This window comes from Belonocnema kinseyi, chromosome 5 (genome assembly GCF_010883055.1).
Source record: "Belonocnema kinseyi isolate 2016_QV_RU_SX_M_011 chromosome 5, B_treatae_v1, whole genome shotgun sequence".
Lineage (NCBI taxonomy): Eukaryota > Metazoa > Arthropoda > Insecta > Hymenoptera > Cynipidae > Belonocnema > Belonocnema kinseyi.
Window position 1 is genome coordinate 143,950,281 of NC_046661.1, and position 14,158 is coordinate 143,964,438.

Genomic DNA, 14,158 nt, shown 5'->3' on the forward strand with positions numbered 1-14,158 from the left:
TGAGTTTTCATCCAAAAAAGATTCCACTTAACTCAGTAACATCAAAAATTGAATTTTTGTAACAAAAAAATAAGTTTCTGCGAAAAAATTGAATTTTCAAACCAAAAAGACGAATTTTTTCAAATGCTTAGTAATAATTTTTATTTTAATGTAATGCGCCTTTTTTATGATAAAAATAGAAAAATAAAGATACTGTTGTTCCAATTATAATTCATATTATGAATGATACTAACATACATTCATTGAAATTATGTACATTTTTCAGGGTGGCTAAGAATAGAATGTAATGCAAAATAAGAAACAAATATTAAAGTAATCAATAAAAAGGAGATTTGTACTTTATTGTGCAATATCTGAATAAGCAAACCCATACCGAGAAGCAGAAATAAATGTAAAGATTTGATTTAATAGAGTTGAACATACTGCAGAAAAGTTCGCGTTTTCGACGAAATCAACAGCGAAGCATGAGATGCGTGATGAGAATATGTTCGTTAAAGCCGAAGGAGCTTTAACAAAAGAGAATTCACAATCACCAAATGGCTTCACCCACTTTCTTTTTCCCTTTTTTCTCTCCTCTTTCGCTATTTTTCTTAAGTTACTCTTATTCCGATCTTCTAATGCCAAATCCAATATTATTTTAATATTAATAATAATAATAATAATTTTTCCTTGTCATTCCATCTCTCCCCACCTCGAAACTTTTGGTTTGGGTTTGCTATCTTCTCTATCAATCTGACATCTTTAAATTTTTACTTTATGTTTGAAGTCAACGGTCAAAAAATGAAAAAAAAAAAAAAAAAAACAACAAGAATGGCAATTTTTAGTCAAATCTGGCTCTTTTTAAATTTCAATGCGTCATCTTGGATCCACTATTTTGAATTTTGGAATTTTCACGTTTTTTAAATCAGCGACAGATGAATCATTTTAGTTTTAATTTTATCTTTTTGATTAAAATTGAACTATTCCAGTTCAAGATTCATCATTTTAGTTGAAAAGTAATATTTTGTGTTTAAAATTTTACTATTCCAGTTGAAACTTCTTCTTTATTTTATCTGAAAATTCATCCGTTTGGTTAAAAATGGATCTTTTGAGTTTAAATTCAACTATTTGGTTGGGAAATTTGTCTTTTTTACTTGAAAATTAAACTATTTTGTTGACAATTCATTTATTTTGTTGAAGAATCATTTATTAAACATTTTAATGTTTTAATTAAATATTCATAACTTTAGCTGAAAATTAATTTTTTTTTGGTTGACAGTGAAACTCTTGTCAAAAATTCATCACTTTGGTTTCAATTTTTTTTGTCGAGAATTAATTTTTTTAACTGAAAATTTAACTATTTCATTTTTTGTTGAAAACATATTTTTCAATTGAAAGTTGAACTATTCGGTTGAAAATTGATGTTTTGTGGTTTAAAATTCAATCACTATGTTGAAAAATCGTGTCTTTTGTTGAAAGTCGCTTTTGTGTAGAAAACTAATCTTCTTGTTTGAAAATTAATCTTGGTGTTTGAAAATTAATTTTTTTTTATTGAAAATGGAAGTATTCCATTAAATATTCCAAATTTTAGCTGAAATTTTTTTTTGAAGGAATCTCTTTTTTCCAAAAGTCATCACTGATTAAAATTTTTTTGGTGTGAAAAATTAATTTTTTTAACTGAAAATTGAACTATTTTATTTTTGGTTAAAAACTGATCTTTTTCAATTGAAAATTGAACTATTTGGTTTGAAAATTAATGTTATTGTTTCAAAATTAATTTTTTTTCAATTTAAGTGTTTCTATTAAAAATTCATCATTTTATTTGAAAATTATATTTTTCGGTTAAAAATGAAACTCCTTTGTCAAAAATTCATAACTTTGCTCAAAAAAATCTTTTGTGAAAAATTAGTTTTTTAAACTGAAAATTTAACTATTTCATTTTTTGTTGAAAACTAATATTTTGATGTTTTGTGGTTGAAAATTCAATCACTATGTTGAAAAATCGTGTCTTTTGTTGAAAGTCGCTTTTGTGTAGAAAATTAATCTTCTTGTTTGAAAATTAATCTTGGTGTTCGAAAATTAATTTTTTTTTATTGAAAATGGAAGTATTCCAATTAAATATTCCAAATTTTAGCTGAAATTTTTTTTTGAAGGAATCTCTTTTTTCCAAAAGTCATCACTGATTAAAATTTTTTTGGTGTGAAAAATTAATTTTTTTAACTGAAAATTGAACTATTTAATTTTTGGTTAAAAACCGATCTTTTTCAGTTGAAAAATCAACAATTTGATTGAAAATTGACCTACTTGTTTGAAAAGGCATCTATATGATTAAAAATGCATCTATCAGCTATCTTGTTGAAATTTCAATTATTTTCCTTGAAAAGTTAGGAATTTGTTGAGTTATGAGTTATCTGGAGAAAAAAAGCCCTGATTTGTAGTTAGAATTATCGTGCGGATAATACTAAACTAGAAGGATTGTCTTTCCGCACACAGAGAGTACCAAAACAGTATAGACTTCAGGCCACTGCGAGACTCGGATGCAGTTGAGGATCATCAGATAACAGTGTGCGTGCGAAAGCGGCCGTGCAACAAGAAGGAGCTGAATCGGAAGGAGGTGGACGTGATTAGTGTTCCGAGCAAGGACCAGATAGTTGTACACGAGCCGAAAGCGAAGGTGGATCTGACCAAGTACCTGGAGAACCAGCTCTTCCGATTCGACTACGCCTTCGACGAGACCTGCACGAACGAGATAGTCTACAAATACACAGCCAAGCCTCTGGTCCAGACGATATTCGACGGCGGAATGGCCACCTGTTTTGCCTACGGACAGACCGGAAGTGGCAAGACTCACACTATGGGCGGCGATTTTAATGGCAAGACACAGGACTGCAAGAAGGGCATCTATGCGATGGTCACCAAGGATGTCTTCAAATACCTCAAATCTCCCAAATATCGACCCCTCAATCTGGTCATTTCGGCGAGTTTCTTTGAAATTTACTCGGGCAAAGTCTTTGATCTTTTGGCGGATAAAGAAAAGTTGCGAGTCCTCGAGGATGGAAAACAGCAGGTCAGCATATTTCACTTTTCTTTTTCTCTTTCTCTTCTTTTTTTTTTTTTTTTTTTAGGGATTAAACCGGGAACTTTATTCAGCTTGGAAAAAAAGCCCGGGAATTTGGCTTCTTATCGCTGTTAAATGACCGGGAATTTTACAAATGTTTAGAAAAAAAATCCGATTATCATGAAAAATCGATAAATAACAAATGTACACAAACATTAGTACATTCAACAAACGAACGAAACTCCTTTACTTGAAAAATATTAAGAAATTCCAGCACGCAACACTTTACCACACGCAAAAGGTACACAGGTGCTAATTCGCACCAATTTGATTTTCTTGTCCTTCTATCTCGAAAAGATGAACGAAACTGGAAATAACCGTACTTGGGCCTGAAACCTTGAAGTTCGGCCATAGTTTATACTTCAGTAAAAAAAGTAATGAAATTTATACTACAAAAGAAAAGAATTTTAAAAGCAAAAAGACGAATTTCCGATAAATGAAGATTTTTGCTCAAAAAATAAATAAAATTTTACCTAAATTATTGAATCTTCAAATCAGAAGATTATTTTATCATTCAGTTTAGAATGCGAAATTCGAAAATCTTGTACTTTAAAAATTTTCTATTTTAGATTTTTAAGGATACATTTGAATTATAAAAGTTTTAAAGCCTTGAACAATTAAAAATTAGAAACGTTTAAACTTGAAGATTTTTAATTAAAAAAAAACAAACATTTTTACTGGATTAACTGTGAATATGAATTCATGATTTTTAAAATTTAATTTTGCTTTAAGATTTAAAATATATATAATAATTGACTGGACAAAAAGATTCTGCATCAGTTCACAATTTTGGAATTTCAAGATTTTAACGTTAAAAATTAAACTGTTTTAATTGGAAAGTCATATTATTTAAAAAAATGTAAATGTCCGATTGAAACTTTATAAACTATTTTTCATTTTAAAATAACATCAAAATAACATAAAAATAATATATGTATAATTAACGCAGGGTGGCCGCTGGACCAGGAAACCGGGAAATGACAGTAAATTTATTTATTGACCGGAAATTTTACAAAATTTTTATTCTAAAAATTTTGTCCAACTTCGATTTCAACCGTTTTTAAATAATTTCCTAAAATTTGAATTTTATAAATTATATCATTTAGTTTAGAATGCTTAATTCGAAAAGCTTTCACTTTAAAAGTTTTCCATTTTAGATTTTTAATTTTTAAGCATATATTTTAATTTAAAGAATTGTAAAATTCAGTTTTAAAGGTCGAAAAAAATTAAAAATTAGAAGTTTTTAAAATTGAAGATTTTTTATAAAAAGTTTGATTTGAACAGTTTTTTAAATAATTAAAATGGAGTTTTGAGGAGTTAAACAATTAAAAATTAAAAGCATTTGAAGGGTAAAATTGTTGATAAAAAACAGTTTTATTTTATCAACTGTAAATATAAATAAATTATTTTCAAAATGGATCTGTACTTTAAGTATAGAAATCTTAACAATAATTGATTTGACGAAACAATTCTAGATCCGTTCAAAATTGGAGAATTTCCAGATTGTAACTGTTTCAATTCAAAAGTCTTGATAAGAATTGAAATTAATATATCATTTATTCCGATAATTTTATTTTTAAATAAGAATTTTCATGATTTATCAAGAATATATTTTTAATTCAGAGTTCCAGGTCATTCTTTATATTATTTTTTATATTAAATTTAATAAATAAATTTATTAATATATTATTTATATTAATATTTTCAGATATTAAAAAATATAAACGTGCGTTTTACTATTTTGAACTTAAAAATAAATCCATAATAATGTTGTCTTAATTAAAGGTTTTTATAAAATTTTAAATATTGTGAGTCTAAATTATTTATTTTTTATCCCATTTAATTTGACATTTTTTCATGTGGAAAAAGAATAATTATTTAATATTTAGCAATATTTCACTGTTTATTTAAGACGAGTATATTGAAATTGATATGTAGAATTTCTGAAAAGATTCAAAATTATTTAAAAACTTTAAATTATTTCAAGTAATATTAACGAAGTGTGTTAACATTTTTTTTCAGAACTTCTAAATATATTTTAAAATTAATCGAAATTTTCCTACAATTTTTTAAAATCCAGCAAATTAAACAAAAAAATCCTTAAAGTTTTCCATGTTCTTTGATCATTTTTTAAATCTCCTAAAATCTTCTTATACTTTCTGTTACAATAATTTTTCAAAGTGAAAAATCATTTTCAGTTTTCCTAAGAATCTTAAGAAAAGTTTTATTCTTTTGTAGTCTTTTACAATTATTAAAAAAATTCTAAATTTTTGGTTGGAAATCTGCAAAATTCTAAATTTTATTTTAAATTCGGCTGTAAATATTTTTAATTATTTCAAGTTCCAAATCTGATTCGAATCTTTTTAAAACTTCTAAATATCTCTTAAAATTATTCTAATATTTTTACAAATAATAAGTATTGAATTGTTATTTACAAATTCAAATTTAATTTTTTTTATTTGCAGGATTTTATCAAATTTATAGAAAAAATTCAATTCATTTTGAAATATATTCAAAAGTTCTGACAAAAAATTCGAAAATGATTTTGAATTTAGAAAAATTTAAAACCATTTCTAGATTTTTCAAGATTTTGAAATCAAAATTTAAAGCTTTTGAACGTGTCAAGCTTAATTTAATTTAGACTATTGAAAATGTTAACGTTAATAAAAAAAATTTAATCTTAATATTTAGAAATATTTGACAGTTCATTTAAAGTCAGTAATTATAAATTAAATATGTAAATCTAAACTTTAAATTTTTCCATTGTTTTGTTCTATTTAACAAAATTTAATTTGTAAGTCCAATTGTTGAATTTTGGTGTATAAAAAACACTTGGACAACAATTTCTTTGAACATTCATGTCTTTCGTTAAAAAATTGTTTTTTTTTTGTTTGTAGTAAATTAATCTTCTTGTTTGAAAATTAATCTTGTTGTTCGAAAATTAATTTTTTTTTTATTGAAAATTTAAGTGTTCCAATTAAATTTTCCAAATTTTAGCTAAACATTATTTATTTTTTTTTTTTTGAAAGTGAAACTCTTTTTTTCAAAATTCATCACTTTGATTTAAAAGATATTTAGCAGATTTGAAAAAATTCAAAATTAATTTAAAATTTGAAATGATTTGAAATAATTTAAACAAAGTGTCCACATGTAGCCACAAAATCCGGCTATTGTACCAAAATTTCGGTGCAAATTGCCCACCGCCTAATTTAAAAGAAAATGTAGGTTTTGGCAAATTTCGAACAAAAAATGTAGAAGATATTTTAATGACTTTAAGAGGCTTCAAAAGAGTAATAACATTTTTTAAGATTTGTAGGAAATTTAAAAAAAAAATTTTAATTTGAAAAATCATTTGAAAGTCGAAAAATTTTAAAGGATATTTAGAAGTTGTGAAAACAACAAATTTATTACAATTATTATTAAAATTCATGGAATATAGAGACCAATTCAAGGAATGATTAATGTTGTTTACAGTCTTATTTAATTATCTAAATATTTAATTAATCGATGGTGCTAATATATTAAAAAATATCTTGGAATATATTTTTTCGTATCTTTCTTAATTAAACATGTTAATTGAGTCTCTAGAAACAGAAAAAAATTGATTTATAATAAACTCTCAAAACTGTATACATATTTCCAGTCAATTTTTTTCAGAAACGCAAAATATTTTAATGGCTTCGTACTATGAAAATTATACCTGAAAAAAACTTGAGGTATCTAGAAAAACCTGGAATTGGCAGGGTATTTTTTTCGAGGATTTAAGTAGACATCCAGGATTTAAAAAATTCCTTTTTCCAAAAAAGACAAATTTGGTTTTAACCTTCATTTTTGAAGTCAAATATTTGAATCTAATATCTCCGAAGTGTAAGATCAGTTATATAGAAAAGTTTGTTTATTTTACATAAGGCTATGGTTCGAACGCTGTATTCCCTTTTCAAGGCAAACAGTTCGTTGAAAATAATTTATTTGTATCACTATTTGGTAAAAAGATTTGTCTTTTTTTGATCAACAAAAAATATTGTTTACACAGGTACAAATCGTCGGATTGACCGAAAAAGTGGTAGAAACTTGCGATGAGGTTCTGAAGCTCATCCAGCATGGAAATAACGCCAGAACAAGTGGACAGACGAGCGCTAATTCAAATTCGTCGAGATCACACGCAGTTTTTCAAATAGTAGCTCGAACTCCCGGAATGCACAAAGTCCATGGCAAATTTTCCCTCATTGATCTGGCTGGAAACGAGAGAGGAGCTGACACGTCATCTGCAAATAGGCAAACGCGTAAGTGTTTTCATTTTTTTTTGTTTTTTTCAGAGTGCCAACTTGACCGGGAAATCAGATATTTAATTTTTTTGTTTGAACCCGCGAATTTACTTTTTAGGATGGCTACTTGACCGGGAAATGACAGGGAATTGAATTTTAAAAAATCCGGGAATTTACTTTTTAGGGTGACTAATTGACCGGGTAACGGGTGGGAATTTAATTTTACAAAAAACGGGATTTTACTTCTCATTATGGCGAACTTCTCATGATGACGAACTTTTTAGGTTGGCTACTTGACCGGGAATTGAATTTTAAAAAAAAACGGGAATTAACTTCTCATGGTGGAGACTTGACCGGGAAACAAGGAAATGATCGGGAATTTAATTTAAAAACTGGGAATTTACTTCTCAGAGTGAAGACTTGATTGGGAAACCGGGAATTTTATTGACCGAAGATTTAATTTAAAAACCGGAAATTTATTTCTCAGAGTGGAGGCTTGACCGGGAAACCGGGAATTTAATTTAAAAACCTCGGGCATTTACTTTTTAGAATGGCGACTTGACCTGTAAATGACCGGGAATTTACTTTTTAGGGTGACTAATTGACCGGCTAACGGCTGGGAATTTAATTTTACAAAAAACGGGAATTTACTTCTCATTATGGCGAACCTTTTAGGTTGGTTACTTGACCGGGAATTGAATTTAAAAAAAACGGGAATTAACTTCTCATGGTGGAGACTTGACCGGGAAACAAGGAAATGATCGGGAATTTAATTTAAAAACTGGGAATTTACTTCTCAAAGTGAAGACTTGATTGGGAAACCGGGAATTTTATTGACCGAAGATTTAATTTAAAAACCGGAAATTTATTTCTCAGAGTGGAGGCTTGACCGGGAAACCGGGAATTTAATTTAAAAACCTCGGGCATTTACTTTTTAGAATGGCGACTTGACCTGTAAATGACCGGGAATTTACTTTTTAGGGTGACTAATTGACCGGCTAACGGCTGGGAATTTAATTTTACAAAAAACGGGAATTTACTTCTCATTATGGCGAACCTTTTAGGTTGGTTACTTGACCGGGAATTGAATTAAAAAAAAACGGGAATTTACTTCTCAGAGTGGAGACTTGACCGGGAAACAAGGAAATGACCGGGAATTTGATTTAAAAACTGGGAATTTACTTCTCAGAGTGAAGACTTGATCGGGAAACCGGGAATCTTATTGACCGGAGATTTAATTTAAAAATCGGGAATTTATTTCTCAGAGTGGAGGCTTGACTGAGAAAACGGGAATTTAATTAAAAAACCTCGGGCATTTACTTTTTAGGATGGCGACTTGACCGGTAAATGACCGGGAATTGAATTTTTGAAAACGGGAATTTACTTTTCATAATGGCGACTTGATCGGGAAATGACCGGGAATTTAATTTAAAAACCCGGGGATTTACTTTTTAAGATGGCTACTTGACCGGGAATTGAGTTTAGAAAAAAATGGGAATTTACTTCTCATGGTGGAAACTTGACCGGGAAACCCGTAATTTTATTGACCGGAGATTTAATTTAAAAACCGGGAATTTATTTCTTAGAGTGGAGTCTTGACCGGAAAATCGGGAATTTAATTTAAAAACCTCGGGAATTTACTTTTTAGGATGGCTACTTGACCGGGAATTGAATTTTAAAAAAACGGGAATTTACTTCTCATGATGGAGACTTTACCGGGAAACAAGGAAATGACCGGGAATTTAATTTAAAAACTGGGAATTTACTTCTCAGAATTTGACTCGAAATGGGAATTTTTTTGAAGTATTAAAACTGAGTTTTAGAAGAAAGAAGTTTAGAAAATCCGATCCAAGTAAAAATAAATCACAATTTAAAAGTTCCTTCTTCCAAATTTTAGAAAAAGAGATATTTTAAATTATAATATAATTTTTTTTTACATTTTTCGTTGTGAATTTAACTTTTGTCTTCTTAAAAATTCAACTAGTTGCGGTTAAACACTAAACTCTGTTTTTTTAAAATTAATTTTGTTCTCTGAAGATTTATCGTTTTAATGGAAGATTCATCTATTTTTAAACGAAATGTAACTACTTTGTTGAAAATCAAATTTCAACTAAAAATGTAACTATTCCAGCAGAAAATTTAACTCTTTTTCTGAAGATCCGATTTTTTAATTAAATTTTTAACGGAAAATTTAACGATTAGTTGAAAATATATATTTTTTATTGAAAAAATTTAATATTTTTGATAAAATTCATGTAATTTGTGGAAAATTCATTTTTTTTTTGTAGAAAATTATTCTTATTGGTTGAAAATTCATGTTTTCGGTAGTTAAAAAATTCCACTGCCTGTTGAAGATTCATAATTTTAGTTGAAAATTTATTTTATCTTTTAGGTTAGAAATATATTTACTCGATTGAAAAATAAACTCTTTATCTGAAGATCCCATTTTTTTTGTTAAACGTCAAATTTTAACGAAAAATTCAACGATTTGGTTGAAAAAATATATTTTTTTATTGAAAAATTTGAATATATATTTTTTTAAATTCATGTGATTTGTGGAAAATTTATCTTTTTTGTAGAAAATTATTCTTATTGGGTAAAAATTCATCTTTTCGGTTGGTAAAAAATTCCACTTCCTGTTCAAGATTCATAATTTTAGTTGAAAATTCATCTTTTAGTTTAGAAATATATTTACTCGGTTGAAAAATAAACTATTTTGTTGAAAATTAATTTTTTTATTGAAGATTCATAATTTTAATTAAAAATTAATTTCTTTTCTTGAAAAATGAGCTATTTGATGGAAAACTTGTTTCTTGGGATCAAAAAGTATTTTATTTACCGAACACTCAACTACTTTATTGAAATTTTGTTTCTTTTTTGGTTGAAAATAATTTGGTTGTTAAACTGAAAGTACTAATCTAATTAAATATTCCATAAATTTAGTTAAAAATTCATTTTTTCTGTTGAACATTTATTTTGTGACGGCAAATTGAATTATTGAATTTTCAGTTAAAAAATAATTTTTTTTATTCGAAAATCCGTCTTTTTTGGATAAACATTGATATTCTTAACATAAAAATTAATTATTTAAGTTTTGGCTGACAAATGATGTTTTTGTAGTAAAAATTAGTTTTTCGTTGTTGTTGAAAGTTCCACTATTTCGGATGAAGATTCATTGTTTTAGTTCAAAACTTTTGTTTTTATTCAATTTTCTGTTAAAAATTGATTTGTTTCTAGTTCAAATTTCAGCTATTTTATTTTTAATTGAAAATTCAGCTATTTCGTTAAAAATTCACGTATTTTGTTTTAAAAAATCGATTTTTTGTTGTAGAAAATTATCTTTTTCTTTGAAGGTTAATCTTTTTGTTTGAAAATTCTGCTTTTCGGTTAAAAATTCAAGTATTCTGGTCATATATTTATCATTTTATTTGAAAATTCATCTTTAAGGTTGGAAATAAAATTATTGGATTAAAAGTTCATTTCTTCGGTTGAAAAATGAGCTGTTTGATTGAAAACTTGTTTTTCATTTCTATGTTTTTTGGTTGACTTTTTTTTTTAACTGAAAATTTTACTGTTATTCCAATTGAATAATCCATAATTTTTGTTGAAAATTCAACCCTGGTTGAACATTGATTTTTTGAATAAACATTTAATTATTCAATTTTTGGTTTAAAATATTATCCTTTTTAGTTGGCAATTTGTCTTCTTTGGTATAAATTAATCTCCTTGGTTGAAAATTATTCTTTTTGGTCAAATTATCAATTATTCTAGGTAAAGAATTAAATATTTACATTTTTATTTGAAAATCATTAATTTAAGTTATTTTTTTAATAGAAAATTTAATTTTTTTCAATGGAATATTCGATAGTTTTCGTTGAAAATTAATCTTTTTGGTTAAACATTCATTTAAAAAATTTAACTGTTTAAGTTGTGGTTGACTATTTATCTTTTTGATTAAAAATTAATTTTCTTTTTTTTTTTAATGAAATTATTTCAGTGTCAGATTTATTGTTTTATTTAAATTATGTTATGTTTGGTTCAAAATTAAGTTTATTAACAAAAAATGTTACTCTTCCATTTTCGGTTGAAAATTATTATTTTTTTTTAATTCAAATTTAACCATTTGTTTGAAAATTGATATTTTTCATTTAGAAATTAAACTAATTAAAAATGCATGTACTTGGTGGAAAATTCGCCTTTTTTGTAGAAAATTAATATGAAAATTCAACAATTTGAATATATATTCAAAAATCAATTTTTTTGCAGAAAATTATCTTTTCCTTGAAAGTTAATTAATTAATTGAAAATCCATCTTTTAGGCCGGAAGTAAAATTTCTTGGTTTAAAATTGAACTTTTTTCTTAAATTATTATTATTTTTTGGTTGAGGATTTATAGTTTTATTTAAAATCTTATTTCTTTGTTTGAAAAATGAGCCATTTTGTTTTTTGTTTAAAAAATATCAATTTTAATTGGAAATTCGTCTTTTTTTGGTCGAACATTGATTTTTTAAAGTTAAAATTTAGTTTTTTAGTTGACAATTAATCTTTTATAGTAAAAATTAATTTTTTTGCTTGAAAATTCAACTATTTGGTTAAATATTTGTGTTCTTTATTTGAAAATTCAACTATTTAATTTAAAATGGATGTATTAAGTTTGAAAACTTGTATTTTTTGGTAAAAAATTAATCTTTCGATTTTAAAATTAATTTTGTTGTTTGTGAACTCATATTTTTGGTTGAAAATACAAATATTCCAATTGAAGATTCATAATTTTTTAACAAAAATCATTTATTTTGAAATTGTTTTCTTTGTTGTGTTAAATAATGTTTTGCATTTTCGAATTTAACGTTTTCGCATTTTTAATGTTTTGCATTTTGCGGTAAATATGAATATGATACTTTTATTTGGCCGTAAAAATAAAAAAAAAACTTGACCGGGGAAAAGCGGGAAATGAGCACTGGTAATTTGAAATCATCCGCCGAATCGCCAACCTGTTTTTTCGAAATTTATTGCGCATTATTCAAAATTTAATTTAATTTTTTATCTTTGATCTTTTTTTTTTTCTTTTTAAGGAATGGAAGGTGCTGAAATTAACAAGTCGCTTCTGGCTTTGAAGGAGTGCATTCGTGCATTGGGTCGCAAAGGAACGCATTTGCCATTCAGAGCGAGCAAATTGACTCAAGTTCTCAGGGACAGTTTCATTGGTGAAAAATCTAAGACTTGTATGGTAAGGCTTTCCAATTTTTCTTATAATTATCGAGCGCGAAGATTGAAAAAAAAATTTAATTAGCATCGAATTTTGAATTTATGCCGAATTCAATATAATTAAATAATTAATGGCAGTTGTGGACTGCCAAACCCAATCGCCCATTAATTCTGACTCTTTATCCTATTTTTATAAAATAATTTTATGATTTATTTCGCGAAATTCATAAGCAGAAATTAAAGGTTTTAGGAAAAAAGATGCTTTTGACTGAAAGATGTTTCAAAAGATATCACAAATTTTAAAGATTTACAAAAATTTCACAAAAATTTGAAAGTATTTACAAAGATTTCGAAAAATTTTGCAAATATTAAAAATATACCGGGAAGATTTCTCTTAGTTTTTATTTAATTATCAAGTAATTTACATAGGTATCTAAATAGTTTTCAACTTTTTTTTTTAAATTTCTTTTCGAATATTAATTTTCTTTAATGAAATTTTAAGTACTTCAATTTTCTATTGAAAATTGATCGATTTGAGTTGAAAATTATTATTTTTTTCGTTAAAAATTAATCTTCTTGGTTGAAAATTCATCACTTTCGTTGAAATTGAACAATTTATTTCGAAATTCTTGTTTTTTTTTGTTTTTTTTTTGTTTGTTAAAAAATGCAATCACTTCGTCGAAAATGTTTTATTTTTTGTGAAAATTATGTCAGTATTAATTTTTTTAAATGCAAATTTTAATTATTACATTTCTGATTGTAAATTAATCTTTTTCCTATTTGAAAATTCATGTATTTTGTTAAAATAATCTTTTTGGAAGAAAATTAATTTTCTTTTTTGAAAATTGATGTTTTTGGTTGAATATTGAACCATTTTGTTAAAAAATTTAATGATTTTGTTGAATATTCGTTATTTTTTGTGAAAATTTATTTTGTTTACATGCAAATTTTAATTAGTCCATTTCTGATTGTAAATTTATCTTTTTTAGTTAAAAATTCATGTATTTGTTCAAAATGGATCTTTTTGGTAGAAAATTAATTGTCTTTTTTGAAAAATGATATTTTCGGTTGAATATTGAACTATTTTGTTAAAAAGTTGAATGATTTTGTTGAATATTCGTCTTTTTTTTTTTGTGAAAATTATTTTTTTTTACATGCAAGTTATAATTAGTCAATTTCTGATTGTAAATTTATCTTTAATTTCTTTAAAGTTTGTTAAAAATAATCTTTTTGATATACAATTATCTTGCTTGTATATTAATAATTTTGGTTGAAATTTAATATTTTTTGTTGAAAATTGAACTATTTTGTTAAAAAAAATGTAATCATTGTGATGAAATTTTTTTGTGACTTTTTTTTTTATTGAGAATTTAATTAGTCCATTTTTGATAGTAAATTTATCTTTTTTAGTTGAAAATTCATGTATTTCGTTAAAAATTCATGTTTTGGTAGAAAGTAAATTTTCTTTTTCGAAAAATGATATTTTTTGTTGAATATTGAACTATTTTGTTAAAAAATTGAATGATTTTGTTGAATATTCGTTGTTTTGTGTGAAAATTAATTTTTTTACATGAAAATTTTAATTAGTCCA

At 25.8% G+C, this 14,158-nt stretch overlaps 1 protein-coding gene across 1 annotated transcript in view; it reads left to right on the forward strand.

Moving 5' to 3' along the window:
- Positions 1–14,158, forward strand: part of LOC117173935 (kinesin-like protein KIF2A) — a 63,071-nt gene that overhangs the window by 40,850 nt on the left and 8,063 nt on the right. Inside the window, exons 8-10 of the mRNA XM_033362583.1 lie at positions 2,473–3,046; positions 7,131–7,380; positions 12,435–12,589. Coding sequence (XP_033218474.1) covers positions 2,473–3,046; positions 7,131–7,380; positions 12,435–12,589 — 979 coding nt within the window. The remainder of the gene's footprint in view (positions 1–2,472; positions 3,047–7,130; positions 7,381–12,434; positions 12,590–14,158) is intronic.